General features: G+C 33.5%; 1 protein-coding gene and 1 long non-coding RNA gene across 3 annotated transcripts in view; both read left to right on the top strand.

Moving 5' to 3' along the window:
• LOC119832645 overlaps window positions 1-8,969 on the top strand; it is a 29,878-nt gene extending 20,909 nt beyond the window's left edge. For both annotated transcript variants that reach the window (XR_005287926.1, XR_005287925.1), the window contains exons 2-4: window positions 1,487-1,639; window positions 8,125-8,236; window positions 8,747-8,969. This is a non-coding gene — a long non-coding RNA (uncharacterized LOC119832645). The remainder of the gene's footprint in view (window positions 1-1,486; window positions 1,640-8,124; window positions 8,237-8,746) is intronic.
• A 6,098-nt stretch (window positions 8,970-15,067) lies between these two features.
• Window positions 15,068-25,435, top strand: part of LOC119832417 (uncharacterized protein MAL13P1.304-like) — a 29,396-nt gene continuing 19,028 nt past the window's right edge. Inside the window, exons 1-3 of the mRNA XM_038356089.1 lie at window positions 15,068-15,378; window positions 16,990-17,945; window positions 18,197-18,326. Of these exons, the coding sequence (XP_038212017.1) occupies window positions 15,365-15,378; window positions 16,990-17,945; window positions 18,197-18,326 (1,100 nt within the window). The 5' untranslated portion in view covers window positions 15,068-15,364. The remainder of the gene's footprint in view (window positions 15,379-16,989; window positions 17,946-18,196; window positions 18,327-25,435) is intronic.

The following is a 25,435-nucleotide window of genomic DNA, read 5'->3' as shown; positions in this document are numbered from 1 at the left end:
TACGGGCACTAATCACAGGAACTACTGGTCCGATTTGAAAAATTCTTTCAGTGTTAGATCGCCCATTTATTGAAGAAGACTATATATAGGCTATATGACCACGGGCGAAGCCAGAGCGGACCGCTAGTATGAAATAAAATACATAAATTTTAGCGTAGCCTTTTGCGTTGAAAGACTAAAAAAACGTATATAATAGGTAGTTTACATCAAAAGCTTCGAATTACATGAATGCCTAGTATTCAAATAATATATAGTTATAACAATATTAAATACAATTAAAATGCTTCACATTCACCGCGCGATCCTATCCCTCGGTCCAAGCATATCGTTTTTCGTCTCTTATTTCGCTCCCTGTTTATAACTGTATCGGCCACCAGACTTGCTACACTTTTGGACATGTCCGCTTTTTATAATTGGCCCCTACGTAAGTATGTGATAAGATAACCAGTCGCGGCAAGACGGTCAAAGATTGGCGAATCAAATGACATCAGAAAAATTAAAAAACGCATCTTGTTTTAATAAAAAGTATTGTTTCAGTTGCATTAATTACATAAACGACTAGTTTTAATATTTAAATATTTTTGTTTCCTAAATTGATGTCTAATTTCCCTTTCTTAGTTAAAAGGTGTTGGGTTTTAGCCAATTGATCGCTTAATACACAAAAACTGTATGAATATATAATAATAAATATATACTTACTAATATATATATACTTTAAAATTGCACAATAATCGAAGGCAAATAAAAGCTTAAAATTTATTCTTTAAATTGTTTTTACGAAACAATTAATACCGGGTTTTTCCTGACACGGAATTTTTCGTTTGCGGTTAACCGTATTACGTGAAATTTTATGAGATATATATTGTTATTTTATAAATAACACTTTCTTAACCAACTGTTCCGTATTTGGGTCCGGTATAAGTGAGACACGCTATTTCCTTGTAAGTGAATTATTTTTTAAACAAGCATTAAACCAGAAAACAATCTTACGTAATTTTAAATGAGACAAATAGTAATAATGAACTATATAATAATCTTAGGTAGGCATTTTAATTATTTTCAAGTACATTGACGCATGATATGAAACTAGTGATAACAAAAAAATCCCTTTTGAAATATAAAAAAAAAAGTTTATAATCAAAATATTTCAAGTTATATCTTGGGCATCTAATATTGCAATACTTTCACAAAATAAGTTCAAAACTAATAATATTATAAACGTGAAACACTGCCCGTCTGTCTTTTCCTTTCGCCTAAACCACTGAACCGATTTGCATGAAATTCCTATAGTTAGCATACCTGAAATTCGGTACAGTTGATAGCTAGAAATCCGAGAAAGGGTATAGGAGAGGTTTTATCCCGAAAATACCCGGGAAAGGGAACTATGCGGGATTTCCTTTCGGTATATACTTAGATACTTTTCAACACTGAATATCTTCATTTCACTCCACCATTTAGACCTTAAATATCCTACCATATTTTACAGCTATACAGCATGTCCCATAATTGCAAGTCGACGTACGCTACAGCGACGACGCGCGACGCAAACAACAACACCCTTTATCATGGCGGCCCCACCCCGGGCTTCGGCAGTAGGGGTTATAACCCACCCAACGTCACTGGCAATGGAAACTATCAGGTAACTATTGGATACAGGATCTTGTAGCCTGAATCACGCTGGTGAAAGGGAAATTTCTAGATTCTAAATGTGTGATGGTTTAACACATTTATGTTAGTGACTTATCCCGAGGCATCCCACGCTTTTAATTCAGAATAGTTTAAAAGATGTTATTATGCATATTAATCTTCCTCTATCTGTAAAAAAAACCCATCAAAATCCGTTTTTTAGTTTAAAAATCTAGAATACCTACTAAAGGGACAGACGCGGGAAGCGACTCTGCTCTATACTATACCTATATTGAAGGTAAGGTAAGGGAGCGAGAGAGTATATTTAAGGGGTTTTAAAGGGAAAGTTTTCAAACGGAGCCAACCATTACTGCTATCTGTTACAGAATCATGAGTTGGGATCAGGGTGAAGTTTCCAACCCGTATCCTCGAGTCCTATTAGCATCGTAAATCACATACTGTTAACATGTATAATTATTTGGAAATTTAAGACTTAAACGCGGTTTATACAATATATTCTTTATCGTGACGTTTGGAATAATTCGCGTGTAAAACCTGTTCAAAAGTCTTATATAATACTCGCTTAAAATCTATCAAGATAATAATAGGGATTATCATGAGCAGTATACTTCTAATGAGTATAAAAAGTCAATTAAAAATTTAATAAGCGATTTAGAGCTCATTGTAATAATTGTAGCATAGACGCTTTAATCTATAAATTAGAGTAAACATAAATCTGGTCATTGCGTCGTGTAAGATTTACAAATTCTTACTTAATAATATTATTGCAAGAGTTTTGTTTGTTTGTCCTCCTTTCACGTCGCAACAGAGGAGTTTTATGTTTATTTTGGGAAAGCATTTCCAAGGGAAGATCTACTATCTAATCAGGATGAAAGTGTCCCATCATTCAAGTTTTTTAATTTCAACAAAATCCGTTCAGTAGTTTCAGCGTTTTTGACGGACAAACATCCAAACAAATAAACTTTCTCATTTAAATATTAGTGTCATGTGACATTTGTTACAATTATCAACTTTGCGCATGAAACTGAAGACGCGGCCACCAGCTAGTTTTCACAAAATAAATTTTATCACAACATACATATGCATCTGTATGTGTTTATAGATTTATTATAATAACAATTTTCATTTGAGTTTTAAATTCCATATTCAAAATACTCATATATCTGAAGTTCAAAAAAACACGGATCACATTTTTTTACCAACGGTACCCGAAAGCGGCGATTTTTCTTTAATTACCGCTCAATGATCGAGAAGGAACCGGTCCGGTTGATCTCGATTTGACATAATGGCAGACTCCGCGTTATAATTACAAAATGTGGAGCGACTCGCAGACGCCAGTGTTAAGGCCGTGTGCATTGTTTAAACTGAACTTAATGGTAGAATAGAGTATACTAAAATATCGTAGAATATAGTAGAAAATACTAGAATACTGTAGAATATTTCTCCTAAATACTTCTAAAGAATAATGGAACAAATTAAGACTAACAAGAAAAGAGCTGAACGGAAACTGATCGGACTAACGAGTAACTGACTCCCTATTTAATAACCATCTTACTGTGGCTTAATGGACCTTAAAAACCCGTGAAATGGTCAATATCCGTAAGGTTTAGAAGCTCTTACTCTTGCTTTTTCCTCATTCTGACCTACAAGATATGTTATCTTCAATGATTTTATGAAGAGCAAGATGCTCAATTTAACAATAACACAGGATGTTAAATTCAATAATGTTGGTCCACCTTAAAATGAATCTTAATCTAAGCCTCCAGCCAGCCTAAATGAACAAGCGGATTCAGAGCTCTTTCCCTTCAGAAACCAAAAAACTAAACGCTTATAGAAATCATCAAATGACGATCAGTGGAATGAAGAATTAAATTGATATTTAAGAAGAATTAATACGTTGATTAAACAAAATTATATGACGAAAAAGGGGATTGAATTCCTTCATCTGCTGCCGCGCGATCACTTGGAATGTACACGGGTAAACCGTGGATCCATGGCCTACCTAATATTATAAACGTGGAAGTTTGTGAGGATAGATGGACGTATGTATATATGTTTGTTACTCTTTCACACGAAAACCAGTAAGAAAGCTTTTTGATGCAGCTTCTGTACAGAAATACTTGCGTTTTCCCATAGCTATTAAAAAACAAAAAAACAACGCCTGAAAGAAATGCTGTTCACATATTCCAAACATCCATATAATAATTGCAAGCAGACTTTATTATCATTGCTGTGTGTTGGTTAAAAGCAATGTTTTCTCTTCACGCATTAATATATAGATTTAAAATCGAATCGAGGCTAACAAAAATCGATCCTTTCCCCTTACACGGTCACCAACTATGTCTCATATTTCGACACATTGTTACAATTACAGTCCGGACTGAATCACCGGCTTTTTGAAGCGATATTATAATTGCGTAATACTTATATTCAGTTTTAGGGGTCTGCTGGCGGAAAGACCTTATGTGAAAATGTGGAAGGAATAAATAGAGAGTTAGAGTTTCAGATATATAATTCGGGATTATAGAGCTTACAACATTTAATATGTACTTAATAATAATCAGCTCATTGCGTTGAAATTTGCTTATAAAAACATAAAACTGACATTACGTTAGACAAATTACAAAGATAACTCCAGCTGTAATCCGTTTTGCGTTCGTCTTGAAAATCTTAAATATAGCTGTTTGTTTTTGTTTCTTTAGATACGGAGCGATTTTTGATATGTTCTTGGTGTCTGGAGATAGCTAGGAGGCTAGAGAGTGGCATAGGCTGAATCATAATTTTTGTAATTAGCATCACAGAGTATCACTACAAAACATTGTTTTACACGTGTGAAACAGCCACCAACTTAAACTTGCCATTGGACCACCTTACACACCTTCTCTATTTGCAGTACTTACGCCCAGAAATTTCCGTTCCTTTTAACGGTAACGACGTACGAACTCATTGCAGTGCTCTAATGAGCGCACTCTGCGTACCCTGAACATTTGCCAAGGGTATACGGGCCAATGAATTTTCTTTTATGTCACATGCAAGGGAAAAATGTATTGTTTTCTTAAGCACTCCGGGCAATTGGCACACGGAATGGCTTCCTTCCAGGCTCCGTGTGTCACAGTAAATTGGTTTTACGGCCCATTTTTAATGTTTATCGACGCGAAATTGCTTTCGAGTCGTTTTTATAATTAGATGGGATGAGGTCTCTGTTTCTCTATGAATACCTCGATGTACCTATACCTACCTGCGATTCTGGAAATCAGTTATATTCGATTGAAATATCTTTTGATTGAATTTTGAATTAGGGATAAGTAATCTTCTAATTCATACTTAAATCATTTAAACATATTATTATTTATCGAAATCAGATGCTAAATTTATGTATTTTTATTTATTTGAATAAATATAAATTAAGCATCTGATTCGAGGTATGCGTACGTATATACACAAATTTACAAAAATGATTGATTTTAAAAGAGTAACTACAAAATGTCTTGCTGGTTCTTCTCTGTATATATTGCTTTCTCAACCAATGGTAAATGTTAAAATATGACAAGATAATTCAAAACTGTCTTATTAGATAAATGAATGTTAGAGATTGAAGCGAACACATCATACTAACATTATAAATGCGAAAGTTTGTAAGGATGTGTGTGTGTGTTTGTTACTCTTTCACGCAAAAACTACTGAACCGATTGCAATGAAATTTGGTACGTAGATAGCTGCACAACTGGAATAACATATAGGCAAATTTTTATTCCAATATTCCTACGGGATACGGACTTACGTGGGTGAAGCCGCGGAACGAAGCTAGAATACTATACGATGGAAATCTATAAGACGCTGTTACACCCAATAAATGTTTTTATTACAACAAAAATATGGTTAAGGGTGCTGATAATCCAATAACAAAGTACTATGGAGCAAGAATAACACGAGGGACTTATTTCAGAAGTCACAGCAAATAACTTCCTTCAAAGGGATCCGCTGGACCAATTCATCACGGTGAAGGCATCTTAATCAATATTTATTGCCGTTTTTGATCACTCGTAATTCCTGTTGCCGCTGATGACATCAAATATAATCTTGTATATAACTTTCTAAATATAGGGATTAAATTGGGTTTTTGCGATTAGGTACTTTAGGTTGACAATTTGGAAGTTTCGTGTTTGATAAGGATATATAAAGATTGATCGTTACGATTCAATGTGATATAAAAGAAAAATGTAAATATTTCAGTATATCTATGTTATAAAAGAGTTCAAGCTTCATCAGAATCAGTTCAGTAGTATAAAGAAGATGCAGGATATTGTAAGAGACTAGATTAGGCACTAACAACAAATTTATCTAACGAACAACAGAAGAGATCTGTTTCTGTTCCCTCTCCTTTCCAAATCCCTTCCTTCTTTCTGATCGTCCTTTCCTCATCCCTTTCCCTTATAAGGTTCAGTTTCATTTTTTGTTAATAAAATTTATGTTGTATTGTATTAAAATAAAAATCTAAGATATTTTCATTGTACATCGGATATCAATAGAATACTAATACACTAAAGCTGCAGCAGGATACGCCTGATCTATCACCCTTGACGGTCTTCCGTTCCAAGAGCCTGTTATAGTGAATATGGTACTGAAATGCATCGATATATCCCATCTCCTCCGCAGTTACCTTGCCTTGATTAGCCACCATGTCTGAAATTAAATCAGAAAACATTTTATCTACGTACTAATAAATTCAAATGCTTCCTTCAAAACCAACATAGGGTGGATTACCCACCTGAAATTCTAAGCTAAGGAAAACTCTAGATAACAATGCTTTCATACGGTTCTATTTCACCTCAATCCAACTGTTGGTAATAAATTGTATATACAAGGTCACAAGAACTCATTACAGCCAATTAGCAAGGGCGAAGACACAATAGATGCAGCATTTAGAGAAAGTAGGCTTTACATGACGTCAGATTATTTGCGGTTTGCCGTCCAATTTATACGAGCTTTTATTTCAAATAAGTCGCTATTTTATTCAGTTTTTTTTTCCTTTAATTAAAATTTAATGAGAACTTGTGTGGATGTAGGGAATGGATTTTTTAATACAATATTTTCATTAGTTCGAATTGACCTGCTTTTCATAAATGGAATATAATTCTTGGTGTCCTTATTTTTATTATTTCCATCGTATTAGATAGTTATATTTGTTCTGATGAAGTATAGATAATTTGTATAAATTACTAAGGGACTTATTATAATTTATTTTATTTATTTATTTTATTACTCTTCAACAAAAATTGTACAGGAAACTTAAAAAAATATGTATATTAATAACAAGATAGAAAGAAAAAGAGTAGAATTTGTTGGGCGGCCTTATCACTCAGAAGTGATCTCTTCCAGGCAACCCGGGCAAAATGTAACAAGCAGCGGGTCGAGAAACAAAATAGCAAAATAACGTACAACATGTACATAATATAATATAATACAGAATGAACTTGTTATAAGGTGATTAAATATTTCATAAGCTTATCATTTTTTTATTCGTTTTAGCTATATATTGTCCATAACTGAAGGAAAAATGCTAACATTTATTGTATCGGGAAGATTTAATACTCACTTGACACTAATTTTGGCTTTGTCTGCCTTCAGTAACTATATAAATTGATGAATTAATTATAGGTGTATGTATGTGTACTAATTGTTTGACGTCTTAGCATGAGAATGCTTCTTCATTCCTTAGGGAATTTTATATGATATCTAAGGAGCTTATAGCGAGATTATTATTAAGATAGTATTTTCTTGTGTTTCATTTCACGCGAGTATCATACATTTAGAAATTAAAAACTTTTTAACGGATTTTAAACGCGATTTATTCATTATATTTTTAACCGGACGTTTCGAACACTTAAAGTGTATAATATAATGAATAAATCGCGTTTAAAATCCGTTAAAAAGTTTTTAATTTCTATTATTAAGATATCATTAATTTCCGGACTGACAATAACAATTTGCAAATGACTATGTATATACATTCAAAAAAAAAGAATGTCTCGGTCTGGCAGGACACAGAAGGCTGATCACCTACTTGTCCCTAAAGACAATCGATCAGTGAAACGGATGTACATCATCTGCCCCATACCCCACTAGGGGACACGGGACTTCACTTTTTTTTCACACTATGTATATACATTAGCTGTTTTCATAGTCATTGACTTTTTTTTACAATTGTTGTGAAATAATAACGTGAATGCTGGCTCCATGTAACTTAAATTGATGAGAAAAAAGATTAACAAGCAAATCTTACTGCATATTAAACAATATATTTAATAAATATTATATAAAACATCTACGTTTATGCAATATTGCGCTTATATCTCAAGCCGCTACAGGCTACAGCGTTTCCCGATCGGAGAAACAGAACTTCATTTCCATACAAATCACAGTGTGCCGTGTTCTATCAATCACGTATCATCTAACTGGTAATACGTTTAATTCCAGCAAGTGACGGCGAAAGTGCTTTTCGGCAGCGTGACGGCGATCAATGACCTCAAGCGGCAGGAGAAGACCGGGCGAGATGAGCGGCGGAAGCACTAGCGACATCTATCAATGGGTAAGAACAACATCAACTCATTTGTATACGACAGAGTTCGATGTATTTTTAATAGATGGCGCTGATTACAAAAAATGATCGTTGGTATTAGTTTGTCATTGTCCGTGTCGTTAAATGAATTAATTACATTTGTAAGAGTAATACAAATAGCACAGATAATAATATAATATGCTAGTAACAAACAACTCGTAGTTTTGAAGAAAATTCAAAGATGGCACTTTTATTAGTTGCTTTGTTTATAAAACATTTATAGATGGTTCTATACTCAATTTTTGTATGAACAAGTTACACTGCATCCTAGTACAACATTATGTTATCTTTGACTGCAATTATAATTGCACCGCAAGGTTTCATACGGGGACGAACCCGCGGGCAAAAGCAAGTAACTCCTCTGAATTATATTCTAGTACAGTTCAGTGGTTTTGAAACAATCCCCCATACTCTCTAACCATAGGTATAATTATTCATGTTTTAGTATTAGTATAATAATTAATTTTGTTTTTTTTTCAGATTATGCACATGTGATACAAAGATACAAATGGAAGCTAAGGACATGATCTCGGAAAAGAGTTTTATTGACAACTTTAATATTTTGTTGTAATGTAACCTAGAATAAAAAATAATAGATTTTTTTTAAATTCGAGACCTTCTAATGGAACAAATTTCTAATCAAAAACAAAAATAATTAATTCAATCGGCAAAAAACCCACACGTAGCATTCCTGTAATAAAATGAAAAAAAAAGTCCAATTCAGAATCTTCTTTGTTTTTGGGAATTATAATGTAATCTTTTTGAATTCAGCTTTTTCAAAACAATTTCTCCGTTCTTAATTTAAAATCCTTTATATTAACTACATTTTTAATTTTATACTAATATCACAAGTCCTGAAAGTAAAGGTCATAATTTTTTTTATATTGTTTATTCATGTGTTTTGATTTACGTGAGTATAAAATACATTTAGAAATCTAAGACTTTTATTTTAATGTAATGATTAAATCGTCTTTAAATCCGTTAAAAGTCTTTAATTTTGAAATGTTTTATTATGAAATTGTAATTTTTCTTCTATAAATATTGTTAAAGAGTGTCGAAGTGACGAATTTAAACTATTAATTAAATATATTTACATTAAATGATAGAAAATTAATAGATATATTTTTAGAAATATCTTATTAATAGTCATAATTAGTTAAGATTTTTTGTACTTTTATAATAAAAATTATTCTGATACATTATTTCAATTTCCTTCATTTAACCCTGTCATATAGAAGAATAGTGATACTAATGTTTGTACTTTTGTTTCACGTCAATCCGTAGAAACTCATGGAGTAATTTTTTGAGAACTTCGATTGAATAAATCATGTTTTAACAACAATTGAACCGACTTTAAAACTACTCGAAAGCGAACTATAAATTCTACTAACTAATCTCTCATCTGGGAACTGGAACAACGAGGATGTGGGTCCAAAATACTTGTATGCAAGTTAGCTGGTTTTTCACCATCAGATCCTAACTTGATGATATAGAACCACTTCCAAAGCATACTGTATCGAACTAGATAAAATTTCCCTTCTTGAAAATATTATAGTCTAACATAAAAAACCTTTTCGTTTTTGGAAGTTGGCTAAAAAGGGCGCGTTACTAAACGTATTACTAAGGCTCGTACATTGAATTTTATTTAGGTTAATTCGCTTTGATAATGGTGTTATCAAGGTGCTATTGCATGATTTACGTGACTGCACTGACAACTATGTTACACGGCCTATGTGTATGACGTAAGGTTTTTCTTCAATTATAATTATTTTACGGATTTGTATCAGCTTCACCTGTATATTTGTATGTAAGCGAGTTGTGTAGACACCATTGACTTTAAAGGGATAGATTTAATTCAAGCTTACGTACGTTACGTACACTTATCAAGGATCGGGCATGATTTTTTCTTTTTATACTGATTAATAAAGGATAAGCCAGGATAAAATAATTTCTTTGTGTACCTTTACGCATATACTCTGTACGCAAGCGAGACAATTCTTTCAATAAAACGAGGTTTTCTTTAACATTTACTTTTTATTAATAGTAGCTTTACAATGCTCGTGCAGAGGAGTAAGCAGTAACCGTTTTTTATTTTTGTTATTTACACAAATAATTTTTTTCAGATCTTACGCAGACAACTTAAAAAAGATTTATTATCTGTGCTCGTATACAATCTCGATTCGTTAATTTTTACGTATTCGTTACTAACTTCTACATAATTTATTATAATATTATTTTAATCCTATGTACTTAATCACTAATCATAGAAAAGTGAAACGACCTTTGTTAAATCATGATATTAATTCATTTAAAATTAAAGAAATCTGTAAAAGTTTGAAAGGAATTAGTTTCCATAATAAGTAAATATATATATTTTCGTGTATTGGCAATGAAGGTCAATGTCGTTTTTTAAGCTTATTTAATAATTGTCTCATAATTTGAAATATATAACGCATTCACAAGAGGTACACAACCTTTAGAATCTAAGAAAAAATTTCAAACCATACCATCGGATAATCCTTAATCCATTTAATAATCTCCTTAGATTTTTGTAATTTCCTTCATTCTTCATCGAAAGCTTAAAACTATTTAGAAACAAGCCACTTCATGTATTGGAATACTGTTGCCACCTCTGGGCAGATACTGCCAAATGCCATCTTGATGTTTTGGATGCGATGGAAAGGCGTGCCATTAGAATAATAGGTGATGAAGATTTATGTAAAAACCGCCTTCTGAGTCTTGGCCATCGCCGTAGGGTTGCCAGTCTTTCGGTGTTCTATCGTCTACAATTCGGCGAATGCGCAACTGAATTACACAGTCTTATCCCTGCTTCCCCTTTCTTCCAACGAACATCCAGGCGCACGGATACCATCCATACTTAGTGCAAATACCGAATGCTCGCACAGCAAGCTTCGCGTCGTCTTTTTTAGTGCGAACTGCCAAAGAGTGGAATTCCCTGCCGCCGTCTGTCTTCCCAGAGAACTACAATATGGGTACATTTAAGAGACGAGTAAATGGGCACCTTCTAGGTAGACGTGACTTACCACCATAGACCGCGTCTCCGCTTCCCATCAGGTTTGACTGCGGTCAAACGTCTACCTATGTTTAATAAAAAAAAAAATAAAAAAAAAATTGGAGTTGTTTAAACTATTAATAGCGATAAAAAGAGATGGATTGAAATGACATTTAGTTGAATTACAGATAACATAATACCATTATATTATTGTTGAATATAGAAAAGATAAATTAATAATATAACAGAATAAGACATAAATACTCGTTCAACAGTCCAGCTTTATTGCATAACACGAAAACAATAATAATACGACTTTACTAAGAAGCCAAATAACTTAACACCGTAACGATCAGGATTCCGTAGGTATACTGGTATCTTCGGGCAATGGATGGGGGATGTAATCCATTGCCTGGTCCGGAGAGGCGGTGTGGGACGTGTTCCGCTCACGCCGCCCACAGGAGGGTCGAGCGGTGATTCCACCTTGCCGCTCTAATTCCTGAGCTGGCCCGGGAACTGGCTGCCGAGGGGGTCGCGGACGTATATTAACCAGCTCCCGTGACCCCTTCATGAAAGCGGCTTGTCGGAATACAGTGGGGTTTTAGTCGGTAAGAATCCGACATAATCCACGGCTCCTTTTCCGCGGGGGCTGTGGGTATCTATGTAAGATTTCCCCACTATAAAAACAAGGTATACTGGTATCTGAAGAAAAAATAACTCGAAAACGTGTATGCCATCAATCCCTACGTGAAGCGTAGTTAACTGACTTTTAAACGCATATTATTGTAATAACGCAAAGATATAAACTTACTTATGTCAAATAGAAACAATATATAGGCTATATATGGATATACAATGGATTATAAAATGGATATAATATGGATTTACAATTTCTGACATTCAATAATAAAATAACGAAATCTAACAATCTCCTTTGTTTTTGGTATTGTTTTAGGAATATAATTTTAGAGTTTAGTTTTAGGTTCAATAGGTCATGTCCACCCGCGGCTACCCGCGCCTATACGAAGATAAAATTGACAGGCCCCAGGATCACATATAGAGGCTTTCTAAAAGAAAATTGTTATTGGTTATTGATATGGCCAAACGAGAAAAGGAGAAGATACGAAAGAAATGTGCAACATTTACTCACAAACATATCTGCAACATAGTCACAATTATGAGTATAATATTATGTTATCTGATTATATCATGAACACAAAATAATGCATATTCGAATTGAGGAACCCCAATACGATTCAATGCGACAAAAAACCTATTCCAAATAATTAAAAGGCATTTACGTCACGCGTGTTATCATGACAAACCGAATGTAATTCAAAGCCAACCTCGAGTTCCCAACTTCGAGAAGAACAAAATGGAAATAATTGCGATTGTGTTTTTTTTTTTTTTCATTATTTTTTGTCAGAGGTCTTTAACCGGGCATCGAATTATGTTCGACGATATCTAATGATTTAGGAGTGTGAGACTGACGCTCACACCGTTTTTATGAGTATTGATTTGATCGAAATGTCCACGAAATTAAATAAATATTTCGTTTTAATTTGTTTATCGTTGAGACTCTAAATGTCACAACTGTATTAGTCTATCTGTCTGAAATTTGAGTCCTGTCTCTCCGTTATATACTGGTCATTGGCAGAGTCCCTATTTATTGGCTGGAGCCATTAATTAAGGGAAGATGAAGAAGAGAAGACTTTTGCTAATGTGTATGCAATGCTTTTTTCTTTCTTATAGTCACTAAATTGGACGAATGTCCTATTTATTATTATTATCAAATTATCAAAATATCAGTATTACGTAAAGCAATAACTGCAAAACACAGTTAATAGTCCGGTCATTATACGATATTGAAATAACAAAAATTCCGACAGAGCTGAATTTTGGTAAAGACCTTTATTTTGCTATAAAAAATAAAAATTTGAAAGTCCCCAGCTGCCCCATGAGTGCTTTAAAAGTTATTCGGGGTCAAAGGTCAAAATTTTAGATTTTTTGAGTTTTTCTCAAAAACCGTAAGTTTTATCCAAAAAATACCTCAGACCAAATTTGTAGATCTCAAAATTCTCTACAAATATAGTTCTCATGATTTCTTCTCCAAATATTACCGTTCCTCAGATATCACGATTCTAAGTCATAATGTCGGAATAATAGGATAATAGGATAATAAGATAAACGTTTATATAATGTGCACACATCAGCCTCGTATACACACATTGAGGTACTTAAGCAACCAAAAGTTCCTGTTTGTGTCTCTTTTAATAATAATAATTACAAGCTCGCAGGGCACCTTGTGCGAGGTGTCGAGGAGTAGCGACCCCGCGAACAAGAATGCTCCCGGGGGAGGTCTTCGTCTCCGGCTTGCCTTAACCGGCCGACCAGAGTGGAGTCGCGAAAGCTTTTAGCTCGAAGGGTGGATGTCAAGCGTAAGTGGCGAGTGGACACGTGGATACACGTGATGCTGGACCCTCATGGAGCGCGTGATCGTCGTTTAAAGTCCAGCGACGCCTCTCCACCCTTAGCTGCTCACGACATGTTGCCCTCTTGTTGCTATTTTATAGCGACTTTTTAGAGGACCCATTTGTGAGAGGGCGACTCACCGTCTGCCAATATGTTTTTACTAACTAATATGTAGTAGAAAGGCAGACGTCAATGTTCCCATAGACCCAGTTACCAATCCATTTAGGACCTCCGTTCCATAGCCCAGTTTTATTCCTTACCGTTTTTGCAATAGTAGGACTATCTAGGATCATCCGCGGATATACGGACATATTTTAGTGATTAATATTTGACAAAAAATGTCGCAATTTTGCTTCATTTGCTCAAAACTTTTGTTACTTGTGGATTGTAGTCAATAAGTATATTCATTCGAACAGAACGTTTAAGATTTAAAGACGCAGGCACATGAACGGAGCCACATGAAAAATAGAGTAGGTAGCCAGATGTTATATTGAAGGCCATATTGGTGGAGGGGATTTTCGAAGGGACTGACACTCATTTAAATATGTATTTTCAGAATATAATTCATAAAAGAGACAAAAACAGGATGTTTTACTTGGTTATGTACCTGAATGTGTGGAATACGTGGCTGATGTGTGCACATTATATAACGTGACTCTTAGAATCGTGATATCTGAGGAACGGTAACACTTAGAGAAAAAATCATTAGGACTGTTTTTGTAGAGAATTTTAAGATCTATAAATTTGGTTTGAGGTATTTTTTCGATAAAACTTACGGTTTTAGAGAAAACCTCAAAATACCTAAAATTTTGACCTTTGACCCCGAATAACTTTTGATGCACTTATGGGAGAGATGGGGACTTTCGAATTTTTGTTTTTTATAGTGAAATAAAGGTCTTCACCAAAATTCAGCTCTGTCGGAATTTTTGTTCTTTCATTACTGTTTTCAGGTCTAAATTGACCGGACTATAACCATTACTTTATGCAAACAATTTCACTTAAAATATTACACTTGTAAATAAAAATTCGTTGTAGACAACACAAAACCTCGACAACGCAAATTTTGCGGCAAATTCAATTCTTATTGTATCATTTACTTACATACACATCATCTCTAATAGATGTAATTATGCAGCACAACAAAAATCAATCTTCTTCTCTTTGATAATAGCTTCTGGGTGAAGACAGAGGGACTGAGCCAATGTTGAGTGTAAGAAAAACTAATCAAGAATTATATATCGAAAATTGGTTGACGGTGTAACGTACGGCCAAGTGACCATTTCGCTACAAAACAAGCACGCAAACGCGAGATCATCGTTCTCACTGAGGTCTCATAACAGTACTTCTTCCATCCAACATTATGTAACCATTAGTCCTACCTCGTGCCTCTCCCGGACAACCCGATATCGGGAATAACGATTTAAAAATCGAATAAATAACATCGATACAATAAATACGAACCAGAAAACAATTTATTTCCACTGGGAACAGTTATATGTTTAGAAACCAGTTCGATGCGCGATCAGTGACTTTAAAGGCAGATTTCAGAACGACATTTGAAAATTCTCATTGTGTTCTCCAAGTTCAAGTGATGTTATAGTTCGAATTTGAATATGGAACTGTTGAGGTTAGTTATTATCTGTTAATGTCTAGTTTGTCATTTTGACAGTTAATTTGTTACAATGATAACATTCAATTATATTAGTCGTATCATATACGGGCCGAAGAATTGTTAATATAAGATAAAAAATTATAGTGATATTGTTTTATTAGTGTAAAAAATTACTCAGAGCAAATAATTGTTTATCTTGATTACCAATTAAAAAGAAGCAATGGCCAATGAGTCAATTGAAATTGGCGCCAATTCTGGTTTGACAGCTGATCATAGGAGTCTAGGGAAATCAGCTAAACAGCCATTACATATAATTAATTAAATTACCGGTATCGCTTGATATAAAACTAGGTCCATTTTGTAATAAACATACCTTTAACAAGTCTACTATCTGTGCTAACGTACAAATAAAGTTATCTCATTATCTAATACTTTCTTTTTCTTTGCGTCAACATCTAAATATGGACTTCCTACAAGAAAACATGTGCGTTGTATGTGTTTGAAATTAACTTGAGTAATTTATGTATTCCTTAAATATCAACATCTATTCTAAAACTAAAAATATCGGGTAGTTAATCGTCGTGATAATTTAGTTATTTAATTAAAATATTAATTCATATTCATGTATATAATTACTTTATATTTCTGATTGTTTTTTTTTTTGCTTCTTTTTTTCTGAAATTCCGATACTTGTATGATAGACTAAATATGTACTTAGTATATAATACTATTTCCTTTGTTAACTTAAGTTGATGAATTAGGTTATTGTACATATTTTGTTATTATATGATATTAATAAATAATGAGTTCTCTGCGTACCTAATTAGATGACTTATTTTGTGCTTCCAAGTATTTTAACCACTTTTTTAGTTCTGATTTTAAAACTTTTCTAGTTTGCAACGCAATAAGCAGGTTACTATAAGATAATTTTTTATATTATTATCTTTATATACTAGATGTTTGCAGCGGCTTCACCGTGTCTTTAACTTTTATTATCGCAATTACTATAAGCCTCAAGCTTGCTAAAAGATTAGCATCTTGATACAGTCAGTTATTTTAATCCTAAATCAATTAACGTTATAATATTGTATCAAATAATTTTCTATATACAATGTTCTTCACACAAAAACATCTACATCGTAAATAATGTCGTGATTTAAAAATAGCAGCGTCCTGCATTACCAGTAACACAAGCTATTAATTTAATAGCCACAATTTCCTCTCAAACCTCCGAAGAAAGTCCGTGATGGCCGATGGCTGTAATCGTTAGTGATAGTGCGAGTCTATATCTAACAATGTTGCTGCCTAGTTGGCTTTTAAATGGATATTAGACATCTTGATTAGTAATATACAGATGTAGAGTTAGTTTGAATGCGCTTATCTCAGGAACTGGTGGACCGATTTCAAAAATTCTTTCACCGTTGTTTGTAGGTGATCTCTGTGATATAGTTTATATATGTACCATACGTTAAGTCGGTACAAATTCGTACTATTTTATAATTTTATAATTTATATCGCAATGTTAACATTAAATATATAAATTATAAATACATGAAAAGAAAATTGGCAGGGTTTATTGAATACGTTTTTATTGTCTAATTATCTTCTAACTCCATTTTGTTTCAGGCAAATTATAGTCTCAGTAATTATAATAAATTTTATAAATACTGGGTATGCAGCATCAAAAAATGATGTACCCATAGAAAACACTACCCACAACTGCCCCTTCACCAGATTTATAGAAGATATATTCAAAATACATAACAAAACGAGCCCTAACTCTAACACAAATGATGAAACGACAAAATTATTCCTTGATGTTATTGATAATTTAGAAAATAATGATTCAAATAAACAAATACAGGAAGAACTAGTTAATAGTATTATTGAATCCATTAAAAGGATAAAGGAAAACGTGTCAAGAGATATAGATGATCTGAAATTAAATGAGGCTATAATGCTTAATGAAACTGACAAAAATTACCACTTTGATAATGTAACAAAGACAGTGAGTGGACTTAAAATTCTTAATCAAGTAAGGAGCGGTATCGAAGAAAGAATAGATATGAAAATTACAGAAGAAGTGAACAATTCGGAAAGCAATAATGTACACAACGAAACAAATAAAATAAGTGATTCACAATATGTTGAAATTCTAACGATTGAACCGAACAACACAAACATCGCTAACGCTTCTAATAACAATATTTTGGAAGTTTTGAAACACATAATGCCACTATTTAATTCGTCTGCTAATAAACAATTACACAGTATAACGATTATAGAGAGAAATGAAAACAAGAACCACTCATTTAGCGAAACTAAAAATACGTCGACTGTAGTCGTCAAATACTGTGAGAAGGATAATTTGACACAAGACACAGATTTAGAGAAAGTTAATAATGAAACAGTTGACGATGATGATTATTATTTACAAAATGACGACTATGATCTTGTAACGGAGTCGACTAATACAAATGTTTCTTCAGAAGGTTTTAAAGATATACTTGAAGCTGCGGAATACGGGATACAGAAATCAAATGAACTGTACGATGTTTTAGAACCGAAACTGTATTCTATGGGTAAGTTAGATAAATGTTTACGATTTTAACGTATCAATTTTGGAACTACTCACATGGCTCTATTATTCTTGTTCATAAACAAATATTTGTAACAATATAATATATCTTGAAAACCATTCCATGAAGTTGTTAGTCGCTTTTATTACGGCTTATTGTCTTAACTAGCTTGTTTTGTGTATTGTACTCAAAGAATGCTGTGTGTGTTTTTGGTTACAGCTGATTGATCGTACTTATTGACGTTGTTCTAACAGGTCTGTGGTTGGATGAAAAGAGTCCAGCTCGTTATGTGGCCGCCTTCAACGCGCCTTCCGAAGATTTAGCTAAATTCTCTCGATACGGCTACGCGTCCATATTGGCCGCTGAGAAGCTGAAGGAACTCAGGTAAGTGGTTTTTTCTATCGACTTTCTCGTAGTTGAAAACAAATATTAAAAAATAATAAAAGTATACGTCTTAATCGAACATATACCGCACATAAAAACATGGACATAAAACATATATTGGGAGTCTGGGTCCCAATATAGACTTCGCAGTGTTTCAGGAGTCTATATCTTCCCGATACAGTACAGAAAAGTTCAATTTGAGTACGAATAAAATAATCGTTTCTTGTTCACATGTAGCATTTTAAATTCTACAATTCAATAGGACTTTATAATTTTGAATAATTGACTATTTAATTAATAAACTTTTTTATCAATTAGCTGCTGATTTTTAAAAATGAACTTTTTGCCTTCTAATTTTTAAAGTTGCTATTCGCAAATGCAATGGGAAATGGTAAAGATGAAAGTATAAGCGCGTATGAAATAAGATTTAAAATGGGTTTGAAAAAAGGACAACGAATGTTCGTAACGACCCAAGTACGCTAAAAATAGCATATAATGTTAAAAGACATTACGTAGACTCGGCTCCTGATCGTGTCTTGTGGATATTAAAAATCAGTCAAGTCCAAGTTGGTCTCGCTTCACTAAGGGTTCCGTAAAAATAAGCTAAAGGGCAAATGTCAAAAAAACACCTATCATCCAAGTTAACATCGTTCCATCTTAGCCTCTATTTTTATTATTTGTAACACGAGAAATGTAACATCTCCGAAAATGTGAACTGTTTTTCTATCATGAAATACAGCTTGGAGAGACGTACGGATAGAGAAACTCTGACAGACATCAAACAACAAATACTTTATAATAATCGGGCCCCTTTTATCGTCTGTATACGGAACCCTGTAAATGGACCCACATAGAATTGAAAATACAAAAAAAGCATTGTTAAGAATACTCTTGTAAAGGATGTACATACGTTTCGTGTCGAATTTACTATATGGTGTAGGTAAACAGACGTAATAATCCTTAAACAACTTATATAAGTAGACATTTTTAAAACACTTGTACTAGCTTCAACAGTATGCTTGTAATTTATAAGTAAGCGACTCTTTAAGAATGGATTTTCATTCATTTTCAACGCACAGATTTAATTCAAACTTTGCACATTTATCACGGGTCGGTGACTGTATAATAATGTCATTCGTTTATCTTACTAAACTGATCAGAATCGTCAGGTTTTAATAATTTCCTTACGAATACTTTGTATGAGAACAAGTAAGACTATATCATTGATTCTATTTATTAAAGTGTGTTTTTAATTTTTTAAAGAATATTCGTTAATTTATTTACCGGATGTATGACGGTTCCACAGCACATCTGGCGATATTTATATCGATCAGAATATGATACTTGATAACTGCGCTAACGGTAGATTTTATAACATAATCGGCTCTTTAATAATATTTTATATATTCGCATTACAATTTTACGCTCCACAGTAATATCAAGCACCTAACCTTTCATAACATCATCTAACGGATCGGGTCTTCATAAAATATAATGTCTTCATACATTCCCTTATAATTGATTCACTAGCCACGCCGGTTGTGCTTTATCTAGTTGCCTTATCCGGTATTTGCTCATAACACAGTATATACTTATTAATTATACTTGAGAAATAGTAAGGACATTTGTTTTATTGATATTAGAAGCTGTGGGTGCTTTTAAAATTTTTGATATTGATTCTTTTCAATCGACTTAATCCTCTATAAGATAGGAATTAATGAGATTCTTATGATTTAAATATCACCGGGTTGAATGTATGGCTATAATTCAATTTTGATATTGTTAAAACTAATCGTTTATCTAAAAAATTCAAAATTCGTTTTATTTGTCACACTAATGGATTGTGGAGACTAATATAAAAATCCATCCTTTATGTAGGATGACTCTTGAGGTCTCTTGTTTGAATCGACTAGCTATGGTAGAATAAATCATCAGTTTAACATCATACATGTAAATAAATTTAGTTTAAAACCCGCTTCAACCATAGAATCACATATAATTATCTCACTTGTTCATATGTGATAAATTTTTAAAAATAAATTATCTCACTTCTTACCCATAGAACATGTAAAGAAATAAATTATTTAAACCTGGCGATCCTAATAGGGATAATAAAATAAACTCTTGAATTTATGGCATTGTCGCCGATCTTTGAAAGTCTACAAAGTTTGTATTAAATCTGTCCTTTTAATGTGGGTCAAAATCGAGGCACTGAGTCGATAACATACAAGCATACACACAAACAGGTGAAATAGAATGGCTGTAAGCCCCACAAAGAAACCACGGGATGTCAATTTCTTTCTAAGACATTCTTTCTTTCAGGTGATCTCATTAGCCGGAAACTTAAATTATAAAATAATGGATTATTCATTATAAATTACTTAAATAATTTAATAAAATTAACTTCTACGCCACATCCTCTTGACCTTTTGTGATATTTATTAACCTCGATGCATATTTATTGCTAAAACAGTACCATCTCTAAGGTTACAAGTGGTCTGTAGTACCAATAAACCGTGTGAACATCCTGGAACCTCTCGACCTTGGATATTAAAACAGATAGGATGTAGGACGTTATTTAAGAATATTTTTCATCTATGCATTAAGATTATGTGTTTTGATTAATAATTCAAATTTAATTACACTGGTTTCCTATATTTCATGTTGTATCGAATATATCATTTACATTTTTAATAGCTTTAAAGCAATAAAAACAGTCCCGGTGCTGATCCTTATAATTCCATGGGACGTCCGGGATAAAAACTATCCATGTTTTCCTTTTCACCTTTCCCGAGTCTCAAATTTACTCTGTACTTTCATCCACATCAGCGGAGAAGTTCATGAGATTAGCGCGTTGAAACAAACAAACTCTTCAGATTTATGTATTAGTAAAATAAATAGGATTATGCATAATATTACTTTTGTCTGAGTTTATACTTCCTATATTTCACCATTTTTAATGTTTGGAATCTTTTTTATTAGCTGCACCCGGCAAACGCTGTTCTGCCTTACTCTTATCATTTAAGGGTATGAAAAATAGATGTTGGCCGATTAACATAGATACCGGATAAGCACAAAAAATTTCATCAAAATCGGTCAAGCCGTTTCGGAGGAGTATGGCAACGAAAACTGTGACACGAGAATTTTATATATTAGATATAACGACCTAAAATTGTCTCAGTTATAGTAATGGTATATATTACTTTAAGCTGTCTATTAATTTCTTTGTATAATCTACTATATAAAAATAAGTCGGGTTTTCCTTCCTGACGCTATAACTCCAGAACGCACGAACCGATTTCCACGGTTTTGCATTCGTTGGAAAGGTCTTGGGCGTCGTGAGGTTTATAGCAAAGAAAATTCCGGAAAAATTTCAACAGAAAAGCGGGAAAAACGAAGCCATCTGGTGGCGAAACGGAGTTCGCCGAGTTTGCTAGTATTTAATACAAATAATTAAAATTACACACCAAACTTATGATTTACCTGTATTCTCATATATAACAGTTTTATTTCCCACGCAAACGGGGGCCAAATGCTTATCAAATATAGACTTATTGTTATTTAACTGTAATAGTATCAACGTAATTAAAAACAAAGGGAGTAACTCTCCCAGCGGTGACATTGACATCAAAATGGCCGATATTGCGTTTGTATCAATGGCGATTTTAGTTTAGGCTAGGTACTAACGGACGTTAACCATTTTTGAGTGCAAACCTTGCATAGGATAGGCCCCGGGGCTATAACTGGCCGAATATCCTCTGTGTTCTGACACCCTTTTTCAGATGGGACATGATGGGAACTGGCAGCCATCCGTTTCCTGGCTCTCCCAAAAAAGTGGCACGTAAAAAACGACAGTTTTCATTATAATTATTATATAGGTGTATGTTCATCATTAACAACTTTTTTTATTTGAAAGCTTTATTCAAATTCATTTATTTGCTGCTTGAATACGTACATTAGATGTTGTCATATATATTATATATATGCATATTTGAAAGTCTCCCGTATGGTCCCATTTAAATTTGATTTGGTTCTTGAAGACGGTTTAGTTTTTTGCTAAAATTGATTGCTACCAAACATACTCAAAACTATACATTCAACGAAAATATATATTTATTCTGGTTATTTCACTAGCTGTTCACGCCGGCTTTGCCCGTGGTATCTATATAAAGCAATGTCACTCAGTGAAATTGCAGCTTTCTAATGGTGAAAGAATTTTTAGAATCGGTAGAGTATATTTTGAGTTTATCCATTACAAACAAACGAAAATACAAATTCTGCCTCTTTACAATATTAGTGTATATATCAATTAACTAGTTGCACCCCGCGGTTTCACGCGCGTAAGTCCGTATCCCGTAAGAATATCGAGATAAAAAGTTGCCTATATGTTATTCCAGTTGTCCAGCTGTCTACGTACCAAATTTTATTGCAATCGGTTCGGTAGTTTTTGCGTGAAAGAGCAACAAACACACACACATCACATCACATTAGTAGGATATAACCATGTCTTATAATCGCCGCGTTAGCCCGCTCGTATGTCCCCAGCCAGCACTTGCGAAACTCAACATTGCCTGCGACGGACGATGACTGCACATAACTTGATGGATTACTGTCCGCATACAAATACCTAAGGCCATAGTGTTGTGGTAATGAAGTGGTCACTTGTAAATATGACGATACGCGTCTCTTGCAGACTTTTAATGTGAACCTTTCGCTATCAACAGGATGTCGATTCTATAGATTTTTCTCATTCAATGAAACATAACTTCATAATTATATTATTTACTTGCTGCGCCGCGCGGTTTCACCCGCTTGAGTATGTATCCCGTAGGAATATCGGGATAAAAAGTTGCACAACACAAAAGCATGTTATACAAAAATAAAAGATAGGTCCTTGTGAGAGCTTTTTTCTTGGTTACATTAAAGACATTTTAAAGATTATTAGTAGTTTAACTTTTAGAAATTAAAGACTTTTAAACGGATTTTAAACGCGATTTATTCATTATATTATTAACCCGACGTTTCGAACACTTTACAGTGAACGTGGTCGCGGAGATACTGACTGACGAAACGTCGGGTTAGTAATATTCTATCCTACTATCCTACTAATATTTTGAATGCGAAAGTTTGCAAGTATGTGTGTGTTTGTTGCTCTTTCACGAAAAAACTACTCAACCAATCACAATGAAATTTGGTTCGTAGACAGCTGGAAAACCATATAGGCAACTTTTTATCCCGATATACCTGCAGGATATAGACTTACGCGGGTGAGACCGCGGGCGGTTTTTTCTTTAATTTCTAAATGTATAATACTCGCATAAAATAAAACACAAGAAAATACTAGCTTAGCTTTCTTAAATTGCTTTTATAGAGTTTATTTATAGAATTTATTTCTGTATGATTTGGTGCACAATAAAGTATTTTGATATGATTTTGATTTATATCGCTTATCAATTACACAAATATTCTCAGATATCGATTGTCGATTTAGTATCATTACCGTAATAACAGCATTGGAACCAGTCGTCGGAAACCGCTTCCTGCACTAGAAAGCTGAGGAAAGTGTATTGCATATAATTACTGCGCATTTATCACCAGCCTGCCCCGGCTTCGACTGGATGCACCCGGGGAAAAGCCTATACAGGCGATTAAGATATAACTTTCCTATAGTTAAAAAAATTGTTGAACGATTAATAATTTTTGGATTAATTTGTTACAATAAAAGATAGAAATATGTAGCGTATTAAAACTATAAGTTAATACGCCATCGATGGGACAGCCTATATATATATTAGACTAGCTGCACCCCGCGGTTTCGCCCGCGACAGTCTGTATGCCGTAGGAATATCAGGATAAAAAGTTGCCTATGTGTTATTTCAGTTGTCCAGCTATCAACATACCACATCTCATTGCAATCGGTTAAGTGGTTTTTGCGTAAAAGAGTAACAAACATACAACAAACATACATCCATCCTCATAAACTTTCACATTTATAATATTATTAGGATTTCGATTTACAACTTCTGTCAGAATAGAAGAATAAAACCTGCAATTAGAAATAAATAAAATCTAACTTCTCGTATTCGTGCGGACGCGTTTTTTCCCTTCATAATCGACGATGAAATAGAAGCTGATTATTGCGAGAAAATCGCTAACTCAGTCCTTATTAGAGTGCAGTTGAAAGCTGTAGAAAGCTTAACAACCCAGTCGACTGGTTGGACGACTTGTTGACAGACTGGTTGGAGAACTTGTTTGATTAGAGGGCTTTATGTTCTATGCCTATATTTGTTGGTCACATTTTTTATTGCAATCTTCCAACCATTTCTATCGACACATCAATTAATTTAATTAACGATGCTTTTTTATTTCTCTAGAGCTATGAGACCGTAGAATCCTATCCTACTAATATTATAAAGGCGAAAGTTTGTAAGTATGGATGTATGTATGGATGTAATGGAATTTGGTACGTTCTAGGTATCTGCTGGACAAGTGGAATAACACATAGGCAACTTTTCATCCCGATATTCCTACGAACGAGGGTGAAACCGCGGGGCGCAGCTAGTTGTTTGTAAATACTTAGGATTTATATACAATTGATTTTATTATGAGATAAAGGTATACATTTTTTTCTTTCATATAATATGTATAAGCAAGAATTTCAAAATAATCAAAAAAATATCTATATATAAGATATATATATATTTTTTGGGTATGACGGCATGTGGGAACTTTTACACCTATACAATAACTTATGTATCATTATTACAATTATATGAATTACATAAGATTGCCTGCGAACATTCATCCAGATCCTATATAGATAACCTGATCCCTGTAAGAACCATATATCCTCACAAACTTTCACATTTATAACAGTTAGAAATTAAAAACTATTTAAAAGACTGAGATGATACATGACCTCATAATGTCTCCCCGTCACCACGCTCGCTGTAAAGTGTTCGAAACGGCGGGTTAATAATATAATGAATAAATCGCGTTTAAAATGCGTTAAAAAGTTTTTAATTCCTAAGTGTATATTACTCGCGTAAAATCAAACACTAGAAAATACTAAAGAAATCATTTTAATAGAACGATAATAATAAAAATTG

Source organism: Zerene cesonia, chromosome 15 (genome assembly GCF_012273895.1).
Source record: "Zerene cesonia ecotype Mississippi chromosome 15, Zerene_cesonia_1.1, whole genome shotgun sequence".
Classification (NCBI taxonomy): Eukaryota; Metazoa; Arthropoda; class Insecta; order Lepidoptera; family Pieridae; genus Zerene; species Zerene cesonia.
The sequence above is the reverse complement of the archived record's forward strand: the minus strand, read 5'-3'. Positions and strand labels throughout refer to the sequence as shown.